This window comes from Penicillium brevicompactum, assembly GCF_028827555.1.
Source record: "Penicillium brevicompactum strain IBT 35665 chromosome Unknown utg000007l_segment0_segment0, whole genome shotgun sequence".
Classification (NCBI taxonomy): Eukaryota; Fungi; Ascomycota; class Eurotiomycetes; order Eurotiales; family Aspergillaceae; genus Penicillium; species Penicillium brevicompactum.
Genome location: NW_026623210.1, coordinates 1,234,852 through 1,251,624, shown reverse-complemented (window position 1 = coordinate 1,251,624; position 16,773 = coordinate 1,234,852). Strand labels below are relative to the sequence as shown.

The 16,773-nt window shown below is 50.6% G+C and overlaps 6 protein-coding genes across 6 annotated transcripts; 2 read left to right on the top strand and 4 right to left on the bottom strand.

Moving 5' to 3' along the window:
• Positions 1-1,913: 1,913 nt before the first annotated feature.
• N7506_011237 (putative C6 transcription factor) lies at positions 1,914-4,280 on the top strand (the record flags this gene model as incomplete). The annotated part of the gene is made up of 3 exons (XM_056960530.1): positions 1,914-2,221; positions 2,341-3,138; positions 3,209-4,280. 3 exons carry the CDS (start codon positions 1,914-1,916, stop codon positions 4,278-4,280), a joined length of 2,178 nt encoding a protein of 725 aa, XP_056806685.1.
• Positions 4,281-4,734: 454 nt separating this feature from the next.
• Positions 4,735-7,213, bottom strand: N7506_011236 (transcription factor domain-containing protein; the record flags this gene model as incomplete). The annotated part of the gene is made up of 5 exons (XM_056960529.1): positions 4,735-6,099; positions 6,158-6,719; positions 6,773-6,862; positions 6,961-7,089; positions 7,137-7,213. The coding sequence occupies 5 exons, from the start codon at positions 7,211-7,213 to the stop codon at positions 4,735-4,737; spliced, it is 2,223 nt and encodes a 740-aa protein (XP_056806684.1).
• A 391-nt stretch (positions 7,214-7,604) lies between these two features.
• N7506_011235 (putative MFS transporter) lies at positions 7,605-9,283 on the bottom strand (the record flags this gene model as incomplete). The annotated part of the gene is made up of 5 exons (XM_056960528.1): positions 7,605-7,900; positions 7,958-8,360; positions 8,403-8,635; positions 8,692-8,752; positions 8,801-9,283. The coding sequence occupies 5 exons, from the start codon at positions 9,281-9,283 to the stop codon at positions 7,605-7,607; spliced, it is 1,476 nt and encodes a 491-aa protein (XP_056806683.1).
• Positions 9,284-10,031: 748 nt separating this feature from the next.
• Positions 10,032-11,715, top strand: N7506_011234 (Major facilitator superfamily domain general substrate transporter; the record flags this gene model as incomplete). The annotated part of the gene is made up of 4 exons (XM_056960527.1): positions 10,032-10,121; positions 10,181-10,327; positions 10,391-10,933; positions 10,990-11,715. 4 exons carry the CDS (start codon positions 10,032-10,034, stop codon positions 11,713-11,715), a joined length of 1,506 nt encoding a protein of 501 aa, XP_056806682.1.
• A 591-nt stretch (positions 11,716-12,306) lies between these two features.
• On the bottom strand, positions 12,307-14,178 carry N7506_011233 (uncharacterized protein; the record flags this gene model as incomplete). The annotated part of the gene is made up of 3 exons (XM_056960526.1): positions 12,307-13,624; positions 13,678-13,987; positions 14,043-14,178. 3 exons carry the CDS (start codon positions 14,176-14,178, stop codon positions 12,307-12,309), a joined length of 1,764 nt encoding a protein of 587 aa, XP_056806681.1.
• A 796-nt stretch (positions 14,179-14,974) lies between these two features.
• On the bottom strand, positions 14,975-16,600 carry N7506_011232 (glycoside hydrolase family 72 protein; the record flags this gene model as incomplete). The annotated part of the gene is made up of 1 exon (XM_056960525.1): positions 14,975-16,600. One exon carries the CDS (start codon positions 16,598-16,600, stop codon positions 14,975-14,977), a length of 1,626 nt encoding a protein of 541 aa, XP_056806680.1.
• Positions 16,601-16,773: the final 173 nt, after the last annotated feature.

The window sequence follows — 16,773 nt, the reverse complement described above, 5'->3', positions numbered from 1 at the left end:
CTTGTTTTGCCTGAGCATTGTATCCAGGCCATGAATTCTCGGATTGCTGCAGGTGGCCAGCGGCCACAATGTTCGCAAACAAACACCATCTTTGCTCTCTTGGTCTCCCGATCCTTGATGCTCAATCAACAACCATCACTCTCTGTTTATCATTTCTCATCCTCGATCGTCGGGGCTCGGGAAAGGCTAGCGGTACGGAAGTGCTTCACGGTTCCATCGACGAGGCGTTGGATCATTTTCAGTCTGCTTTGAAAATCCTGGGAGAGGAATGTCACTCATTCCCGTATAGTATGGTGTCTTTGCGAAGGCTGGTCTCTTGTGGGCTGGGTCCTTGTCGGGTGGTAGATTGCAACGGTGCGCCTGAGATTTTGAGTAGCGATCAAAACACAACTTGTACAATGGCATTGTCCCGCGAGGGCCTGCTTGTCAGTGATGGAAGAAAAAAGCATCATACCTGACCTAGGCTAACCCCTCCCCTGCGATACGGATGAACGGCGGCACCCGACGGTAAATGTGTTCTGGAGTTCGCTCCTGGTGATGCAGACGAATTTCCCCTGGACCACCAACGATGTGAATCAACAACTCATTTACACTGCCATGCTTTGCAAAGATCCCGACCGCGAGTCCCTGTTAGCAAGCAGAAAGTTGTGACCGGTCAAACCCAGCTGGACAAGAGAAAAAATGGTTGTCACCTGCGACCAGAAACCACCCGACTGGAATCCTAGAAGTCTGGTACCCGCAGATCTTTTATCTTTTGAATGATACCAACTCTCAATTGACCAATGAACTTGTCTCGACAATCGACTTCTATGCCGGCAGCGCATAGGGAAAGGAGGGTGGGACGCTCATGTTCGCAGCTTCGGCAGCTTCGTTGTCTCGTGAGGAACCCAGACCTCCAGTCGGAGTGCGAAGGACACGAGACTACTAAGAAGATATGTTAGAAGAATGACCCAGAAGTGATCCAACCCAAGCCGACTACTTCCAAAGGAAGCATCTGCAAACCGAGTGTCTGCATGTTCCCTCCCGAGCTACCAAAAGCGACGATCAAGGAATAAAAGGGCTAGGTGTGAACCTTACCTGTGCACGAGTCACGACGCAGTTTCGAGTGGCAGAATAAGACTATCGCTTCGCCCCAGCTCATGGCATGCTTCAGACAAAGCTTGTTCAATAGGGAAACAAAAGGTTCGCTAAGATGGCGAAGCGGAATTTATGCTACGCCTTGGAATTCCGGTCAAATTCAAGTGGAAACAGGAAGACGATTTGGAACGTGCAACGTTACTAAGACAGCGACGGGAGACCGTCACTACGATTGTCAGGTATGCTACTTGAACTCTCCAAAAACCTTGATGCAAATTGCGTTCAAGTGACAGATGAACGGCTTCTTATGGTCCTCGACGCTTCTCCTAAGGGACTGTGTATACTGTGTGCAGATCCAGTCTCCCACAACGATACCCGCTCGTGCGCGGTCAGCAACCCTTCATAACGCAAAGCCCTGAATGGCATCGCAACAAGCGACCTTGCAAGAAAGCATAAGTTTTGACAACTATAATTGACCTGGGGCTTCCTACATTGGGTCTACGCAACCTCTTCTCAGAGTATATGCTTCCAGCATTCAATCAGAATACCATTATTTCATTGGTCTTAATGTTCGACCGCTCTGTCCAAGTGGCGAACCCGCCGGCAAATAACTCCAGCATACCACAGGAGCTCATTTTCATGAGTGGGAATTGTGAGGTATCCACAGCATTGTGGCTGAAGATTTTCGTTGATTAAATTTTATATCTGCAAGGCCGTGCTGGTCGTCCGGGCCATTCATCGGCCTATAACCAACCTCCCACTAGTGTCCATCGCCAAGGTCTATCTCCGCTAAGTTATTGCAAAGTCACTGCTATCCCCATATACTCTCGTCAATTATGAGTGGGAATTTCCCGTTCCCCGAGTATTCGAAAAATGATTCGACCCCCAACCGTGACTGGGTTTCTGATTACCCACGCTCCACCCTTGGCTCTTTTGAAACCAGCAATCATCTCAATGCGAAGGTAGCCATCCCCCGCAACACTCCATCGAGTAGCTCAACTACCACTGGTCGGGTCAGTCGTGCATGTGAAAATTGTCGAGAACAAAAGGCCAAATGTAGTGGCCATCATCCGGTTTGCCATCGGTGCCAGGATGCCGGGGTTCAATGTTCATATGGCGACCGGAAAAGGGAGAAGATGGTCAAGTGGGTTGGTTACTCTCTATTACTCCCTGGATAAAGAAGAAGGGGAAAAAAAAAAAAGGAAAAAAAACCCTACAGCTTTGAAGAAAACAATGGCATTCTCTTTCTAACCCCCACGCAAGACAGTTGACCGAGTTATCCTCCAAAGTTGAATCCCTTGAAACTCTTCTGTGTGATATTTACCACGCACTCGATGCTTCGTCAGCACGTCAGGTCGATCAACGCCTGAGGGATCTAAACTTGCACCCTCACCCCCTTCCCAATTCAACTCTTGCATCATCCCAACAAGCTCCGTCTGATGCAATTGATAGCCTCTTGGCCATCCCAACGGGGGTGGTCGACTACACCGAAGAGGACTTCAACCGTAATGACAAGGTACAAGCGATGGGATTTGTGGGCGATCATTCAGAGATCGCATGGTTGTACAGACTCAAACGCAGCCTTGACCATGGCAACTCCACGCCAATCAAAGAGATACCCGAACCTCCTGCTATATCTTCCATGAACTATTTCGAAGACGAGTCCGAAATTTCGGTTCCCAACACCGTCGATCTTGCACGCCGGCCCCCTCAACACATCGCTGACAAGCTCGTTGAAAATTATTTCCACGTCCTTCATTCCGCGTTCCCCATCCTTGGAAAGGCTCTCTTTCTAAATCAGTACCGATCCTTCTACTCAAACCCGAGTGTACGGCCTGGGAAACGCTGGCTGGCTGTGTTGAACTTGGTGTTTGCCATCGCTACCAGACATGCGTCCCTTACAGACCAGCCCCAGACGGACTACAGCGAACATTCTGTGTATTTCGCCCGCGCTTGGAAGCTGAGTGGAAGCAAAATTTTACTTGATCATCCTGATCTACAACAAACACAGGTGGAGGGCCTAGCTGCATTCTATCTCCTGTCAATTGGCCAGGTCAACAGGTGAGTCCTCGACTACAGGTCCCCCCCCTTCAAATCTCGAGTTTGACTCACGAGGATTGTTTTACTTCAGGTCTTGGAGAACGGTTGGAGTCGCGATTCGCTCGGCATTGGCGATGGGATTGAACCTTCGAAGTGAAACCGATAGCATCACACACTTTTCGAGAGAACTTCGGTACCGGGTTTGGTGGGCGCTTTATCTGCTGGATACGGTACTGTGTGAGATGACAGGTCGTGCGTCCATCGCAGCCCATACTTTTTGCACAACTCCGCTTCCAGTTCCATTCCTCGAGGAGGATAGGGAAGACGAGCGTGTCGTCCAGATGGTCACCAATCTAGGGGCACGGAGTGCCTTTTCCACCTCCTTGTTGTCTCATCCTCACGTTCCGCCCAAAGACCCATTGGCTTCGAAAGATCCAGAGCAGTCGTTGGGCAAGGACAAGCACGTTGAACAAAAGCCTGATCTGACGGCCGCCGAAAACCTGACACCAAATGCCTCTCTTTGCTTTCTGTATGCTGTGGATCTAGCCCAACTTTTGCAACGGGCCGTGGATGCTGTCTACATCTCTAGCCTAGAGCGGCAGTCGTGGCATGAAGTCGAAGCGGAAATCTCAACCTTCAATACCCATGCCGACAATTGGTTACTTCGTCTCCCGATGGAGTTCCAATCCCCAGCATCAGACACAAGCCAGGAATTCGCGCAACAGCGCGTCAGTCTCACTTGCAGATATTATGCTACCAAAATGATCATCTTACAGCCTTGCATTCGCCACCTCTCTCAGACTTCGGAAGCAAGCACTCCGGGTACACTATGTGAAAGCATGGCAGCGATATGTGTTCAGATAGCCGGCCAAATGCTGGACTTGTTGCCTGGAACAGGAGATACAAATTGGCTCCACTGCGTCGCTCCTTGGTGGTGCATCCTGCACAATGTCATGCAAGCCACAACCATCTTGATGACCGAGCTTTTGACTCGTACGACTGCACACACCCTCGAAGCTGCCAGCATAATCACTAAGCTGAAGCGAGCTATCGCATGGTTGCACGAAATGTCTGCTAGGGACGAATCCTCGCGGCGCGCCTGGATTATCTGCACTGAAATTGTCTCACGCCATGGGTCGAGATTTGGGCTTGGGCCTGTCTAGCTCTTGAGCCCACACTGCTATTGTTTCTTACCCGAAGCCGGCGAGTTTGATTCACGTCTACATGCCGATTTGACCGCTGGGCCGAAAGCGTTCCCCCGCGACTAGAGATGCATCCTTTGCTTGATTTGTGGTGGTTTCCCCTCGCTGCTTTTCGTGGTGACGAATTCCAGCATTCACGGAGCAGCCATTCTTTAGTGAGAATTGGTCATAAGCTCTCTATATCATTGGGTTGACATTGGAATATTTGATGAAATGTATCAGTTATTTATCATTGGGGGAATTTTGGTCAGTTGAGTCGGCAGCATCTCATTTTGACACACCAGGGAGTGTTCTGTTCCGTATTAAGCACAATTTGTCTCGACTGGTAACGCCGTTATACCTCTGCTCTCTTCAAGCATTGAAACACCCAGCCTTGTATTGTGTTCGATTATAGTCTCACACCGAGCTATCCGGTCTATAACTCGTGGCATGTATAAAGATTTTCCGCTTCGTTAAAAAAGGCATCAACGGGATGCAAAAGGCCGAGGTCGATATCTGACTGCGCGAGGAAATCCTGCATGGTCGGCTCCAGGAATGCCATCTCAGTGGTGTACCCACTGACGGTATCACGAGCTGGAAACGAATATGGATCAATTCCTTGTTGAATTGGCTGGGCAGTGGGAGCAGAAGCGAACGTTTCGTGAGTCGACATCAATGGCGCAACCGACGCAGGCGCAGATGCGGATGTGTTTGGTGCCAAAGCATGCATAGAACTATTAGCTGTCATACTCGCCAACGTCGACAGCCCAGCGAACCCAGACGCAGAGCCGTTATCAGGGTGGACATTTGTAGCTGGTGCTACTTCGACGACACCCTCACTCCGACCAACCTTCAACCCACGATAGGCATCAAGACAATTCTTCACCTGCTCCAGATTAGTGCAGAACTCCGCAGCGGCAAGATTCCCGTTCTCCGTCATCGAGCGCAGCAAGTCCAGCGCAGAGTCGAACCCGGTCATATCGGACGGATTGCCGATCGGGACGAAGCTGGACATTGCCAGGATCAATGCCGAGGAGAATAGGTAGTGTGCGTGGAAATAACCGAACGTTGGCATAGAGCCGTTTATCCACCGGGTCAGGATCATGGAATGTGAATGCCGGGCTGCATGGATGCATGCCTCGCTTAGCGTCAAAACTGGCTGTGACACAGAGGCGGTTTCGTTTTCGCTTTCGCTTTCGGTTCCGGCACTGTCTGCTGCCGGTTTGGCTTGGCGTAGGGTGATCAGGAGGTGGAGGAGTGTGGGGCGTGTGGACAAAATGACACATTGGTTAAAGGCCATATGCAGGGAGACAACGGGCTTTTTGCTGGATTCTAGGTCTTCCATATTTAGTCGCAAGGACTCCGGGAGTGTTTCAACCCAATGCTTTAGGGCTTTGAGAAGCTTTTGGACACGTTGGAGGAAGGTTTCTTGGTACTTTCGTCGGCTGTAGAGCTTCGTGATTGTCTCACCGACTATCCGGGCCAGTTTGATGTTTGCTGTCATGTATTCGCTGTCGGAGAGCTCTTCTTCGTGCCGCCAGCGAGGGGAGATTGTGGATGGTATGTCAACATGGATATCTTCATCCAGGATCTGCATCGGCAGCCCCATCTTAGATCCCCACATCCGGTCGAAGATGTATATAGTCCACCAGATTTGAATACGGTGCTGACGTTCGGCTGGGTCGATGAGCTGGGACTCAGGGATGTTGTGGTTCAGTCCGATTGTCAGGCCCATTCGCATGGCATTCCCAATCAGGATGTATGCTGAATGGCGTCGGTTGAGATAGTACGAGAAAAGAGACTTGAGGTGAGGTTAGCCTAGCTGGCTCGAAATATGATATACCTGCCGAGGTGCTCACCAACAGTAACAAGGTCTCCAAATGTGTAACACTTGTTCTCTCTGGGAGGATCTGAACCAGACCCATAGCCCGGGCAAAGTAAGACGTCCCTGGTACCCTCGACCCAGAATATGGCTCAGACCGAATCGAATATGCCTGCCCGAAGGCAAACAAAGCAAAGAACTTGCACTTGCTAGCTCTGCAGTCAAAGTCTTGTGTTTGGTATATTTCTTCCAGTTTGTCCAACGTTGACTTGCGCATCATGAGGTGATACAGGTGCCCGATTTGGTGGATTGCTATCCGGACCAGTAGCCGAGCATGGTGGAGACTTGGCCACTGTATATCAGCTTCATTCGCTGCAGCGATCTTTTCCTCCCGCTCATATTGAGTGCGTGCAATATGTGGCATCGCACTGTTTCCCGACAAAAAGCGACGAAATCGAGTTGCAAATGCTGAGCATGCTGCCTCGCCGATGTAGATGGGCGGCGAGGATGGGTCATACCGATGGAACCAAGCACGATCTCCAATAAGAGGGTTCTGGATTCCCGTGCTATCTGGAGCATCTGCGGGCCGAGAAGGTGCTCTAGCGGAATTCATTTAGCTAGCAGGTATGTTACTGGGCAGATTGTACTTTACCTTTGCGGGTCATGGATCTCGGTTGCTCTGGCCGAGGCTGACGACTGCTCCCTGAGCCGCTGATTTTCTGCAAGGATTTGATCTAGATAGCTGATCAACGAGAATAGGATTAGTGGCCGAACCGAACCGCGCGGGAAAGCTTTTGCTCAGCCCTTAGCTTGACGAAAGTTATCGACTTGCTCACGTACTTCTCGCTCACTTTGACCTGGCGATCCCGAGTGGCATAAGCACATTCGTCGGCACAGCCTACCGAACGACATTTGCTACATGGCAAGTCGCCGGAGCACTTAATTTTATGCGAGTGACATCGCTGGCAGCTATCAAGCGTTAGTAGCAGATCTCGGGCGAGACGTCCGAAACGCACGCGACAAATTTCCTTTTCTGAGACTCGCGACCTTCCTGTTCTAGGTCTGACGTGGGCTCACGTCTTTTCCTCGTCATTTGAGCAAATGTGATCTTATCTTAGAGTTGTTTCCTATTTCTCAAAGTGAGGAGAAATGACGTCCGAATGCGGTCGGAATTATGCAGTCTTTGCCGAGGCTTCGGCGGAAAAAGGAAGGATGCCGAACTTACTAATCGGCGCTCCGATCCGGTCCCGGTCCATGCATGATGGGAGTTTTACAGATTGGCATTTCAAACCAGCAGGGCGTCAAATGTAATCCTTGGATGTAGAAATCAATCAGATTCACTTTTTTCCAGGCATGTGCATCTCTATTTCAAATCAGAGTATCCGCCTAGCGTGTATCTATAAATCAATTCTATCATGCAGGCATTTCATATCGCCAAATATGCAAAGACACAAATGTATGCAAGAAACGTGAAATCCTCAGGCTTAGGGCTTTTTGTTAAGCCCGTATGTCCTCTCGGTCCATTCTTGCATATCAGTGCCCCATCTGATGATGGTGAGAACAAGGAACCCGCCAATTATAGCAAAGAAAACGCCTATCCAGATAGTCAGATTTGATAGCTCCCAAGAATCAAAGAGGCGCAACTCACAAATCGTAAACGTCCATCCTACTCCAATAGCATTGATCAGCGGCTCAACGGCCGCCGTTGCTCCGGCAGCAAAAATATACTGCACAATGTACTTGCAGCCAATAGTTTCCGAGCGAGCTTGGGGCATAGCCTCTGCGAGGGGATTAGTCAAGTGTTGCCTTCTTAAATTCAAGCATCAAAGGGTCTCACCAGCTGAGTAGGTATTCAAGGCGTTGAAAGCGCCCATAAGCCCCACACCTGCAAAGAAAGCAGCAATGATCGGGACTACCATACCGCCCACCTCCTCTTCCAGGGTCCAGCCATAGATCAAGGTTGCGGCTGGCAGAACTCCAAATAGCGTAGCAATGCCGCTATTCAGTCGATCTTGTGGCAACCGAACACCATTTCGCTTTTTGATCCATTTCTTCACAGCGCGATCGGATAGCTTGCCGCCAACGACGCTGCCAACGAGGAACCCGATTCCCGGGGCTAGATAGAAGAGGCCGCTGACGAGAGGAGTTGTGAGATTGAATCGGGGATTGAAGATGGAGCGGGCTGATGTCAAGATGGCGTATTGAAACGTCGAGAGAAGACCGCATGTGAGGCACTGCTTCTGTTAGATGACTAGAAAGATTTGTGTAGCTGAAATACTCACGGCAATAAACACGTTTGGGTACCTGAACTGGCGAAAAATGCGAAGAGGATTGAACATCTTGAGAACGGTGGAAATTTTCAATGGCTGGCCAGAGCCGATGACTAGGTTCTTCTCTTGCACACTGGGCACGAAAAGAAGTGATAGGATGAGACCAAGCAGGGTCATTCCAAATTGTAGCCAATAGATGATACGCCACTGGGCAAATGTGACAATGATGCCACCGATACAAGGCCCTGTTCAGCTGGTTAGTCTTTATTCAACGGCCTGACTGGTACACATCGCAACTTACCAATAGCAGGACCACTGACTGATCCAACCATGAAACATCCCGTAGCTGTTCCACGTACAGTCTGCTCAGAGGTTAGTCACTGATTGAAACAAGGGCCGGTCTGTCATACTGGCTCAAAGATATCCGCTATGATGGTCTGTCCAGCGACCATGAAAAAGGTACCGGTGAAACCACTCAGAATACGCATCGCAATGAAGATATGCAAAGTCGTCGCCACGGCGGTGCCGGCCGAGCACGCACACAGGACCAATATAGCTGCATTGTAGGCATTTCGACGCCCGCAGATGTTAACGATGGGTCCCCAGATGAGACAGGAGAATCCCATGGCAAGCAGCACGCCGGCATTAGTGACATTGAGGATCTCCGATGTCGTCGAAAACTCGGTAGCGATCTCGGGGGTTGCGGGAAGCAACGAAGTGCTTGAAAATGTGACGGCCAGAGTCATCCAGCTGACAATGAACAAGATTAGAGATTTGCGCCATGTTGGGATGCCATAGGCGTTTGACTGTTGAGGTTTGAGTGCCAGGTCGTCCTCCGAGTCGGGATCAACCCGTGGGGTTGGCTTTTGAGACTCCAGGTCTTGCTTCTCCATAATTAAATATTAAAGGTGTCGGTAATGATCATTGGATATTGGACGCATGTCCCAGGGCTATTGAGGCTATCGAAGCTCAGAATGCTGGGCAGGTTCCCGGCGTCATTATGTATGGAATGCTCTCGGCATGTTGGAGCTGTTGCCGAAGCCCGTTTTTGGAGAATTCTTCTCCGATGTGGATCCAGCTCCGATCGGCATGGGTGCCCGGAGGATTGGGGAGGCCTAAGTCGGAGCACGCATTGTGAGGTTAAGTCCTGATAATGAAGGTTGGAAGGCTAAAGGATAATAAGTCAACTAACAAATCAGTTAGTTTTATCTCGTTGATTAGGTTAAGGTTGATCTTGATTTACCGGCCTGAGAGTTCAGGCATGCAAGGTACGGAGTAACTAACTAACTAACTAACTACGTAACTAACTAACTACGGAGTACTGTGGACACAGCAACCTTCGAAAAGCCTCATTCGGCGCCGTGGCACCTACTATATAATTTCTGCTGCGGGAAGTGATAGCTTGCCCACCAGTCAATACTCCGTACTCCAAAGCCATACGGAGCATCCCTAGCTGAGTGGTGGTCTGCCTCCGCGGCCAAGCTGACGCGTCCCCACGCGAACTTTTGGTTTGTGCTCGGCAAAAGAGCTTGGCGCGATTAAAGCTTTCGGTACGGCCTGCCAAGACATCTGGTGTCCAAAATACCAGAGCTTCAAGGGGTCACTCACACCACCTGTGTTAGGTCCCTGACAGCTATGATCATGGACAAAGACGAATCGAGCCCAGAGAAACAGAGCACAGACCATATAGTCTTGATTCCCCAACCAAGTACACACCCACGGGACCCTCTGGTATGGCTTAAACACCAAAACATCCCTTTGCTAGATCCAAACTGAACGACGTATCGCAGAATTGGACGATTAGCCGCAAATATGTCATTCTCGCAGTGCTATGCCTTGCATCGTTCTCTGGTGCTGTTGCGCCTCTGTCGGGACAGCTGAATCTCGCTGACCAGGAGAAATTGTACCAAAAGACGAAGCTGGAAGAGTCTTATGCGGTATGTGATCCATACCTTCGCCTCGTTTGGGTCTGTCGAAGTATTAGCTCCTAACAAAACCAGAACTCGGCCGCTTTAGCTGGCATGGCCGCTGGCCCATTCTTCTTCGCGCCGGTGTCCTATGTGTTCGGGCGCAGCTCCACGATCTTTTGGTGTGTGCTGTTCACCCTGGTTTGCCAGGTCTGGGGCGCCGTTATGACCGGTGCCGATGATTATATCCCTTATGTGATATCCCGTCTTTTTGCCGGGTTCTTTGGAGCTGTGCCTACTGTACTTGGTCCTCGTATCGTCATCGACCTGTTCTACTTGCATCAGCGTGGTCGCGCATTCACCGTCTTACACATGGCGTTCTTGTTCGGTACTATTGCTGGCCCAACCTTTTCCGGCTTTGTCTCAGCACACTCTTTCTTTCCCATCGAGTTTTGGTGGACGGTAGGCCTGTTGGGCTTCACTCTTATCTGTTGCTTTTGTTTTCTTGAGGAGACTGGGTTCGATCGCGAGCGCTTGGACCGCAATCCAGATATCCCCAGCGGTATTGTTGCAAACAGAATTGCAACTTTCTTCTTTGGACAAGGTGTCATCTTGCCGACTACTTGGAGGGAAACGGTAAATTTTCCTCAATATCTCACTATCGAGCTCAGACCTGACAAGACTCTATCTAGGCCAAGGTTGCAGTTACACCTTTCATGATTGGCATGTGCCCTGTGACAATCATCATGGGAATCTTTACACTGATCTCTTTCGGTTTCTACGTCGGAGTCAACGCTCTCACGCCGGTGTGGCTCCAGAAGCCCGTTTCCGAAGGTGGTTATGGATTCTCGCTCGAGCAAAATGCCGCATTTACATTCTGTCATTGGATCGGAATCATATTCGTCCAATTCTATGGCCATATCCTGAATGACAAACTCCCACTCGCACTCGCGAGGAGGTATAATGGCGGTGTATGGAAGCCTGAGTATCGTCTGCATGTACTTTGGCTGCCTAGCCTCATCCTCAACCCAATTGGCTTGGGAATCTTCGGTGCCGCGCTGCAGTACCATCTGCATTATATGGTTTTGGCACTTGCTGTGTTTATTGTTACAATCGGATCACTGGCTAGTGTGCCCGTCACGGTGAACTATGTTGTCGAATGCTTTACGAAGCATCCTGCGGAGGCAGGTATCGTCATCGGTGCTTATCGAATTGTTTATGGACTAACGATCAGCTTCTATATCAACCCTTGGGTTGAGGCTGTTGATGTCGGATGGGTTTATGGTATGATGGCGTTCTTCGCTGTTTTCTCCTTCATGTTTGTCATGCTTCTCATGTGGAAAGGGCACGCTATTCGCAACCTCCAGTTTGCGAGCCTTGGGTCAAGCGAAGAGGGGAAACGATTTGTGGGAGAATGAGAATGGTGCGACACCAATCAGTTGATTGGCACAAGGGAAAATACTTACATTTTTTAATCTGTTCCAAGGTTTAGTGATTACCTGGGCAGTCTTTCGGGTCCATGGTGATATTTCGCAACTCCAGCGTCCTATTGGTGACTGGGTACAAACTATGATATAAGTCCACTGGTAGACTTCCAAGGTTGGTACCCATCAGTATTAATCCATCTATCTATATCCATTTACCACCTGGGCAGCAAACAAAGTCAAGAGGACTGCGTAGTCTACTGAATCATCTTGCAAGGTTTCTGTAGGTGATGTTGGCAATTGTCACCTGGGCACTAGTGCGACACATCTTCGCGGTTTGAAATGAATAGATTGATAGTATTAAAGGGCAATGATGGATACCTTAATGTCTCAATGTCGCCAAAGCTCTCATGAAAGAGACAGACACGAGAGTCACGGCGGACAGTTTCCAACTGGACAGCTCAGGTCCGATACTAGGATAACTCAGTTTCGCGAAACCTTCATAACGAACTTTCTGCATATGCCAGTCTTAGGTCCGAGCCATGTAGACTCAAGCACCACGAAAAGCATCAGCCAAGCCACCAGTCACATTACATGAACCACTCCAGCAACGAAACGCGACTTTTGATCAAAAAAGTCTTCTTCGACCTCATGCAAGGCAATTTCCGACTCTTCCATGTACTCGTGTGGCAGGGACGCAGCATCCGATTTACCCTCTATGCCAGTGACGATAACATTAGGCAGCATCTTGCACATGAGTTCGAATGTAGGTCGAAGCTTTTCGTCGATGGCAGACTGGAACGTGGTTTCCGTTGGACACGGCCCGGAGCCAAACACAGAACCGACGATGAAGTATGATGATTCACAATTGGCGATCCAAGCTCCGAATGCCTTGTTCGCTGCATCGCAGAGTTTACCTTTGCCATGCTCACCATCGACGGGGGTGACCGTTGTGCCCCTTAGTCTCATATCGCGAACTTGAGACAGGGAACGATCGTAATCCTCAGAACCCATGAAGATCGTGCATTTGAGACCAAGTTTGGCGCAGTGTATGGCTACGGCTTGTCCATACTCCCCGACAGCCGTTCCAGCGATGAAGGATGTCTTGCCGACACTTTTGGCGAAGATGACGTGGGCTATGGCGGTGTTGATATTGTGGGGTTTTCCTTCATCGCTATCCGCAGCCTTCAGCCAGATACCGGAACCATTGGCGGACACGGTGGCCTTCCTGGCAAGGTAAAGAGCAAACAGTCTATCCAAAGACTTTGTTTGAGGGTGATACTCGCTCGGCCCAATAGTTTCAGCATATGCGACTTTCCAAGCTGCTTCGAGCTCCGCAAGACAGTCGCTGAGGGCTTTATGATGGCTATCAAGGCCTGTAAGACCAGTTGGACTGCTGGGTGGATCTTTGCAATCCTTTTGCTCCTTATCTGGTCCTTCGGACGTGGTGGAGTCATCGGCCCCGTCTCCACCGGCGAGGTAGACGGTAGTGGGTGACATGGATTGATTCACAGGCTTTCTTCCCGGTGGTATGATGACATGCGCTTCAGCTCGATCAGCAACTCTCAGGCAGTACTCCTTCACTTTCTGTGCGCCAGTGCCAGGGTGTGCATTTTCCAGAATGAAAACGATAGGCCTCCCAACCGCAACTCCATCGGCTAGACACGCAAGTCTCAAGAACTGCGAAGAGTTCGTAGCGCCAAATCCGATAACTGACGAAACACCATTTCTGTTGAAACGACGAACCCGCTTCAGAAGCGCGGGAAATCCTTCGTCCAGATCTGCGAAGCCTCTGCCGAATCCAACTTGAGAAACAAGATAAACAAAGGAGGTAGCAGACTTGCAGAGGGTCTTCGTGTCATCTTCCGGGGTAGCAAAGGCAAGAACTGGAATGTACGATAGGCTATCATTTGTTAGTTCAGTAAGTCACGTAGTTGAGTATGGACTGCACTCAACCCTTTGGCCTTGCAAGATTCGCTGAAGCGTGCAGCATCATCAGGTGGAAAATCAACAATGATAAATCCGTCGACTCCGGCAGCTTTGCAATCGCGCAAAAGTTTCTCCTCTCCAAATGCATAGTCTCTGATGGGCTCGTAGTATCCCATCAACACGACTGGGACGTTCAGGCCCTGGGAGCGGGCTGATTGAACTATCTGCAGCATAGTAGGAATCCGGATACCATTGTCATAAGCTGTAGCGTTGGCACTCTTGCCGACGGGATCGTCTGTCTTTGGCTCTTCAAAGGGAATCCCCAGCTCAATGATGTCTATGCGTGTGTTATGGTCAGTAGCTATGAGCGTTGGATGCGGGTGGATACGTACCTGCACCGCCAGCTTGCATGGCAAGCATGATCTCCGGGGTCTCATCCACGGATGGAAACCCAGCTGTGAGGTGGGTGATTAGTGCAGCACGACTCTGTGCTTGGCTTGCCTTGAAGGCTGCTGCGACCAATTTCATGATTGTTTGGAACGATGTAGATCGAAGGGGGGTGGGTTTTGAGGTTGGGAGGGGGATGGAAGAAAAGATGTTGAGAGGTGCAAGATGAGTCTAAGTTATTTCTCAGGATAACAATCAAGAGCACACTACCTTCCTCCGTGGTGTTTGACTATGGGACCGAAATCTCCGAAGTATAGATATGGAGTCTGGGGCCAACATCGTGTGCGCTTACATGTATTATCAGACTCAAACCTTGGAAGTAAATATTCTAAAGCGTGTGCTTTTAGACTACCACCCAGTAGACAGGCGAGAAATGATCAACGATGAGAAAAAGGATGGATATACTACACTACGGAGTACACTACACACACCACAGGATTGAAAGACGCATGTTTAAACTTGGATAGCTTCACAATTGGGTGATGATACACTCCACACTTGCTGAGTATCTCGTGGGTAGCTTCGCAGGACCTTTTGACCTTGAGACACCTCCCTACACCTCACCTGCTCGGCGACTCGCACGAGAATTTTCAACAGATCACGATGACCGGTGCTCCCCATTCAATCCAACCTTGGAAGCTCATATACTATGATCCACAAACCAAGGGTCTAGGGAGTCAAGTCGTCCAATGAGAAGTTGAGATGGAACGGAAAGTTAATCTTGAACTACTGGTATATTGAAAAGGAGGATCCATGGATGGTATCAGAAAATAAAAAAATGAACGCCAGCTGACTGGTTTTAAAAAGAATTATATACGAACAATGTTACAAAAGGCGATCCAAAAGTTGGATCTGTCTATAAACATGTCTAACACGCTTACAGCATGACCATGAAGACACCGGAAGCAATAGCAGCAACAGCGTAGGCACCGGCCTGCCAGGTACCAATGTGGACAGACTGGGGAACAGTACCGACAGCGATACCGGAAGAGGTAGCACCGCTAGCACCAGCGGTGCCGGAGGCAGCAGCACCAGTGCTGGCAGCGAGACCAGCAGAGATGGCGTTGGTACCCTTGGAGCCAATGGAGCTCATCTGGGTAGCGCAAGAGCCGGAGGCGGAGGAAGCCTTCTTGGTGGAGGCAGCACCGCTGAAGCCACAGGCAGAGGCACCGGCCTTGCCCTTGTTGTTCTGGTAGTATTGGTTCATGGCCCAGGCGAGACGCTGCTTGGCAGAGCACATGGAGTAGGCACCGTACTTGCCGGAGGTGGCGTTGGAGTTGACACCGTCCATGACGCCGTCCTCACCACCGAGGTAAGAGAAGGTGGAGCCGATCTTCTTGTTGGAGATGTCGGAGACAGGGACACACTCGAGGGAGTTGTACATGCACTCGCAAAGGTCGGCGTTGGGGGAGGGGGGCAGGATGCTGGCGGCGTTCCAGTCGGAGCCGACGGTGGGGCAGCTGCGGCCGGCGGTGGTGGTGACGGAGTACTTGCTGGAGTCGACGCCGGAGGGAGTGGCGGAGGCCATCTGCTTGGAGAGGTTGCTGAAGTCGGGGAGAGTGCTGACCTTGTCACCGTCGGCGGAGACAAGACCGTACTTGTTGGTCTCCTCGTAGTACATGTAGACGATACCACCGGACCAGACGTCGGTCATCTTGTCGCTGAAGAGGACGGGGACATCGGTGAACTTGCGGGGACGGACATCGTTGCAACCGTACTCGGAGAAGAAGGCGGGGACGGGGTAATCAGCGAACTCCTTGGTGCGCTCGGAGTAACCGGACTTGGTGAAGGAAGAGTCACCGCACCATTCGTAGATGTTGTAACCGAAGAAGTCGATGGAGTCAGAGGCATCGTCGCAGACAAGGTAGTTGGAGACGGCCTCGCGGACGGTCTGGTCATCGTCGGTAGCGTAACCAACACCGAGGGAAGTGCGGTAGTTCTGCTCCTTGATGTAGGACTTCATGTCACGGACGGCAGCCTTGACGTAGGCCATGGCGTTGGTGTTGTTGACCTTGTTAGAGACCTCGTTACCGGCGAAGAAACCAATGACGTTGGGGTACTTGGCAAAGGCATCGACGACCTGGGAGTAACGGGTGAAGAGGTCAGAGTTCCAGGTGGGGTCGTCGGAGACGATGGACTCGGAGGGCGAGGACAGATCGGTAATCAGGTAGATACCGGCATCAGCGAGGGCGTTCATGCACTCATCGTGGTTCTTGCTGGGGTCGACGGCGTAGGTACGGACAACGTTGGTGCGAAGCTGGGTGAGGTAGGGAATGTCACGCTTGCAAGAGTCGATGTCGGCGATGGGGTCGGTGTAGGAAGTCTCATCGCTAGTACCTCCGTTGCTGGCAGTGTAGTCGGGCTGGTAGGCGACACCGCGGATGAAGAACTCAGTTCCGTTGTTGGAGTAGAAGAACTTCTTGCCCTTGATCTCGATGCTGGGCACGTCGGCAGCCACGGCCGCTCCAAGAATGGAGAGACCGGCAATGATAGAGGCCTTCATTGTGTATATAAAGAATGATCTAGATTGAGGGAAACGTCGGACGGGTACACACCACCGTCTAGTTATAACGAATGTAGATGAAAGAAAGGAGAAAGGAAGAGACGGACGAAGGGTCAGAAAAGGTGTGGTTGAAGGGGAGGGGGGGAGTGGACCAAGGGGGATCTCGACGCGCA